This window comes from Pundamilia nyererei, unplaced genomic scaffold, assembly GCF_000239375.1.
Source record: "Pundamilia nyererei isolate P.nyererei 1_Seehausen unplaced genomic scaffold, PunNye1.0 scaffold00235, whole genome shotgun sequence".
Lineage (NCBI taxonomy): Eukaryota > Metazoa > Chordata > Actinopteri > Cichliformes > Cichlidae > Pundamilia > Pundamilia nyererei.
Window position 1 is genome coordinate 153,564 of NW_005187636.1, and position 6,019 is coordinate 159,582.

A 6,019-nucleotide genomic window follows, 5' to 3' on the forward strand; every position below is an offset into this window, starting at 1 on the left:
TTTCTTAAATGAGGTGAATGCTTCCTCTGCGTCTCCATTAAACCAAGTTCTGTTTATTTAAATTATGCTTCTTGTGGAAAGGCTTAAGTACTTTATTATACATTTACACATATTCTGAGGTGTATTGTAATATTCTGGCCAGTGCGGTACTGCAGCATACCAGTCCTCAACCAACCACATGACATAATTATATGTGTGGACTTTAACAAGAACCACAATATTTGGTAAAGCACATGATTTCACATTCCACTGAGCACAATGGTGAGGGATTAAGCTGCACAATGAGGACCAGGCTGGCAGGAGAGGATAACAGACATGGAAAACATGTGGGTGTCTGGGTTAGAAAAGGAGAGTGAGTCAGGTCAGAGTAGTCAGACTTTTCCCCGTCTTTAGTTTTGTGGTTAAACTTTCCTCTTTTTTCGTAAACTGGGACAGCACCACCTCACACTCCATATCGTGACTTCTTACAGGCTGCAGCAGTTTTCTCTGGACTTAAATCTTTATATAAAGCAGTCAGCTGAAGTGAATTATGAAGTGTACTTCCCAGCAGATCTCTGATGACATGTTGTGGTAAAATAAGGAACTGCATTTTTTCCTAATTAGGAAGCCAAATAAAAACTCAGGCTTTTCCAATGACAAAAATCCACCCAGATTTTACATTTTATTACCTTGTCTGTACAACATGGTACATAACAGACACATAACAAAAACAATAACAAGGAAAATAGTAAAGGGAATTATCCACTTGTGTGGGTTTCTATAACAACAGCTTTTTTTGCTCGTCTTACTACAGCAATGAGTGACTAATGGCGAAGCATTTCTCCTCTTGAAAGCCTTAAAAGTGACTTTACAAATACTGGTACAATCTCCAAGCTGTGTCTGGTTTTAGTGGCATTTCAGTGACAATGTTAGCCAACTGTGAATAATGAAAAAGATGTCCATGATGTAAATGTCTATATTTAAATCAGAAATGAGCCACAACACTTTTTCAAAGCTCATTATACATAGTCATATCCCAAACTTTAAAACTTTCACTAGACCCAACATACAGACTATATGTACAACTGAGGCAACAAACAGATAGAACACAAAATCAATTTCTTTCTGCAGTGAACTTCAAATGCACCGATAAAGGCAGAGCTCCAAATGTCACATGATAACATCTTCAAGCATAATTGTGTGAAAGGCAACATAATAAATAAAACAAATGGCACGGAAGGTCTGAACAATCTAAACTGAGAAGCACAATGTCTCTGGGAATATTCACAGGAAACTAAATACTAAAGCAAGCACGTCCCTGTAGACAGTAAGAGAAGCTGACTAAAGAGAACTGAGATTAACAAAAACAGAAAATCACAATCTAATTACAGTGAGGAGTATAACATTTATAATTCAATATAGTATTTCTATTTACAAGCATTTATACAACAGAGCACATTAAACTGGGGTTTGGGCTTATTACTCTATCAGGACATGGAGCAGAACAATCAGATCATATAATGCACTAAATATAAACCTTGTAAACATCACATCTCACCTTTTATCTTAGATATCAGTCAGTTTAAGTTTATATTTGCCAGGTTCAATAAGCATTTGTCCTTACTTTAAGGCATAGGTATCAAGCTTAGGAGTAAGCCTAAGAGTTTACTTTAAATAAGCCAGATTTATTCAAAAGGTTTCACTCCAAAGAGAGAAATCATACTCATCACAGCAAACCCCCAAAGCAAAACGTCCCTATTCGTTGCTGGATCAGTTCAGCTAGCTGCACAGTTATAAGATCTCCTCGACTCCGTGCGCAAAGATCATAACCAGGCCGGGTTCCAGGATCATATCCTCCCCCATATGCTGATTCTCACAGGCCATCACCACCACTGCCTGCTTGCCAGGGATACGCTTGGCAACGTAGTTCTCATAGTAGCGCCTGTTCATCTGCCGCGTCTCGAGAGTGGCCAGTCCCTGCGGCCAATTACGCTCGTGGGCGTTTTCGATCAGGTCGTTTACAATCGAGAGAGGACAGCCGCTGTCTATGAGGGATCGCTTGATGACTGCTTGGAGGACAGCATCAGGAGTGGAGATCATGCCACCCCAGCGTGTCACTCTAGCAGGCTGCATGGAGTTTACCCACCTGAAGATTTAAAAAATAAAAAAAGAAAATTAGGAACTGAATTTATTTCAGATCAAATATTGGGAGAGGAAAGGAAAGCTTCACTTACTCAAGTATCTCATTGTACTCGATGCTCTCCTCAAGGTTTTGCAAGTTTGGGTTTGCACTGCGAATTGCTCTCATGTAGGCTTTTAGCAGCTGAATGTCTCGTTTCTGGAAATGAAAAGCAATACAGTGAATGAAAAACCTCTCAAAACTGCCTCAAGTACAAAATCTGTAACTGTCCATTTAAAAAACCCAAATAGATTCACATCCACACCAAAAAAAAAAAAAAAAGTGCAATAAGAATGAGGAGACCATTGTTATTGCACGTCCATCAAACACATATAATAGGCATGCATCTGTGTCTTATACCACAAAGACATGGCACTCGAATTATTTCTGCCAAATATCATACAGACAGACAACTGTTAATATTTTATCAAGACTAGACTGAATATTTTGTCAAAAATATACTATTGTGTTGGCAAAATACTCTTACTTGTTCCCCCAGCTGGTGTTTATGTTCGGCTACAGTTTTTTCCAGCTCTGAAATTTTAGTTTGCTGCTGCTGGACAACGCTCCGCAAGTGTTTAATACAGTTATGATTGGGTAGCTCATCTTTGGGCATTTCAAGCCTGCAAGAGTGAGAAAAACAGAATATTAAGAAAGAAAAGAAAATTTTATACTATAAAATACAAAGGAGGCTTGTAAGGCTTTGGATTTATTCTATGGAATCCACTTACCCACATCCCTCCTCACAGTTGACAGGCCTTTTGGGGTTGTGCTCACAGTCCTTGAGATGTGACTGCAGCTGGTCCAACCGCAGTGTGGCTGTGCAGCCAAAGCTGGCATTATCACAGCTGATCTGAAGTTTGGACAACATGTTGCGCATAATGCGGGGCACAGGACGGAGGTGAGCCAGCGTCACTACTGTGCGGTCAACAGGACAAATCTGCTGCTGGGCAAACCACTGCGTTATACAGGCATTGCAGAAAGCATGCTCACAGTGTGGAGCCTGAGGTGGAAAAATGCATATGCATATAAAACAAATGTAATGTCAGAAATACAGATAGAATTAAAAGGTGGGGGGTATTTTGATCAAAGACTTGCCTGCACTGGTTCTTCTAACACTCCACTACATATTGGACACAACAGGTCTTCATCCACCTCCCCTTGAAACCTCGTAACGTCGTACCCCATGGTACATTACCCACAACCTCCTGAACAACACACAAAAAGGTTTTTAGCCATATTAACTTCTTAGAGACAACTGTAGACAGATGATACTAATCTGTACAAAGACTTTAAGTATTTTTAATTCTTATGCAACAGAGAGGCACTGACTAATCCTAAATTTATTTGGGTGCATGATAATGACCCCAAAGTGATTTAAAAAAAAAAAAAAAAACACTTTTAGTGACAAGAAAAACACCAGATGGTATTCAACTAGCCTTGAGGGGTGTACCACAAAGCGAGACTAATAGGTCAGCAGCGTATGTCAAGCTTAAAACTCAAGAGTTTTCAGTGTCACAAAGGTGGTCACCATGGTAACTCATGTTAAACTCTTAACCTGGTCCAGAGCAGGTGTGTTCAGAGTTCTGGTTTACAATTGTGAGCAACTGCCACAATTTAATTGGTACTCTTAAAGACAGCATGATCCAAGTGTGCTACAGATTCTCTGCTGAAGGAAACCATTTTATATATAGCACCAGCTGAACAACACTAATAAAAATAAATGAAGCCATTACAGTGCATACTGTGGACCACATGTCATATAAATGTACATGTATTCAGTTGTCATAATTCGTAGTAGACTGCTGAAAATACAGCAGATTAGAAATTAATCAGTCAATTTGCTGTATATCAGTCACAGAGTATATTTAACCAATAAAATCAATTTAGCTTTGATCTGTTGACAATGTCTAGCAGCAACAATTGCCATTTGAGGTATGCATGTTCTTCATAGATCTCTATCACACAATCTGGCAATTTTATGCTGAGAAGCAGTCATGTGCATCAAATTCCCTTTTTTTATGCAAGTATGAGAATGAATAAAAATCTTCGTTTTTTTAAAATAAAGTTTTAGGTTTGGTAAAGCCAGCTAATGCAAAAAAAAAACAAACAAACAAAAAAAACAAAACCCCTGGATATGTTGAACCTGCTTCATAATACAACTGTGCTCAACACCATCAGCTCAGTCTGAGTTTACATAAAGAATCAAAAGCAGTTCAGATTCAAAGAACAAGGGCAAGTTTACCAAGACATGTTGACAAATTACTTGCCAAGCAAAGCCAAATAATCTGCCTAAATCCTTAACACGTTCAAACATTTTAAGCCTACCTCACGCACAAAAGGCCTCAAATGTTTCCATTCAGGTCCTGATGTTTTGCTGATACGTCACATCTGGTAAAATGGCCTCCTTGCTAAAAGAGTTTAAAAAAAAGAAAAAGAAAAATTATAATATTCATAGTGATTGTTAGATTCATTACAGTTCTTGCATGGGACAAAATCCAAGATCGACGCAATTTATCTGGAGATATATTAATAAAAAAGACGTGAGCTCAGTCGTTTTCAAATTTTCTTGCAATAATCTATATTCTTTACCTAACAGCATCTCACACCTGTTTTATCCTTATGAACATCGTTTTCTGCTTTAACCAAAAAAATGTTTTAAAGGAACAATGACTCAAGACATTGAGCACACAGCCCTGTATCGATGCCCTTGACCTAACGTTGTGTAAATTAAACCATACTATCACCTATGGCACCTAATGAGAACATCCTGTCATTCCAGCTGACTGGCTGATGACCCAATTTGACTGAAAGCGGCACATGTAGGCGATTTACAGACCCCCATTTCTCCAGTTGCTCTCAACATGCCCTGCAAACATTAGCATCGCTAACGTTAGCTATATGGAAGATATTTCGTTGACAACGCTGTACTTTGCTCCAGTTATTTGGGGTTTATAATTAAAGCAACTGGGGTCAGCACACAAAAAGCACCACAATGCTTGGATATAAGAACCCCTCTCTAGTCACGAATTACATGTAGCTATCGCTATTCCACTAACCATCCCTTTTAGCAAATACGGTACCGTTGGTTTTCCCTGGATATTAGCATCAAGCTAACCAGACAGAGCTCAGTCTAGGCGTATTACACAGAGAAATGTCCGCTTACAATTGCACACGCTAGAAGAAAATACCATAACTAACAGATATACTTACCTACGCGTGTATTAAACCAGTTCTTTATGACGAATTCTGTGTTGTTGTTTTTCAGACGTCCCAGTGTAGCTAGAAGCTTGATAGCCACGTCCTGTGCTACATCCTACACTTCAGCGTCGTTGAGACGCAAGCGAGCGGCGACGTCATGACGTACCGCTACAACGTTCGTTTGATTGGTCCTTTAACTTTTTTTTCTCTCTATCCATCTTTCTTTCTTCATTCATCTACAGACCACATTATAATACACGTTTACTCAAATCTGACTAGAACTACCAGTTAATTTTTTCCGTGATGGTTTCATTTGTAAAGACAAATATGGCACAAATACATACAGTAATCTGAAACAGACTTGAGCCACCTCTCATGTCTTTATAATTTGCTTCCAGGAAGCAAAATCTTGTATTTTGATCTTCTTGTATTTTTAAAGTTCTCTTCAACAATACGTCTTTAGGTTTCCTGGATGATTTTTCAAAGATTTTCTTGGGACATTGGTTGCTTTTTTCATTCATTTTCAGTCTATCCCTATTACCCACCATATTCAGATAAAAACATTTTTGTCTCTAAAACTACTTACAGCATTGCCTGAACTCTATTAGACAAGCTTTTTGGTACTTGAATGAATCATTCAAGCATTAAATTTACTGACTT

The 6,019-nt window shown here is 38.6% G+C and overlaps 1 protein-coding gene across 1 annotated transcript; it reads right to left on the reverse strand.

The window, feature by feature from the left end:
- Positions 1–625: 625 nt before the first annotated feature.
- Positions 626–5,511, reverse strand: rnf41 (ring finger protein 41). Its single transcript, XM_005748990.1, has 7 exons — positions 5,372–5,511; positions 4,487–4,569; positions 3,257–3,366; positions 2,890–3,161; positions 2,646–2,781; positions 2,214–2,317; positions 626–2,125 (listed from the first exon to the last, which is right to left on the reverse strand). Exons 3-7 carry the CDS (start codon positions 3,344–3,346, stop codon positions 1,771–1,773), a joined length of 957 nt encoding a protein of 318 aa, XP_005749047.1. The 5' UTR covers positions 3,347–3,366; positions 4,487–4,569; positions 5,372–5,511; the 3' UTR covers positions 626–1,770.
- Between the last annotated feature and the right edge of the window lie 508 nt (positions 5,512–6,019).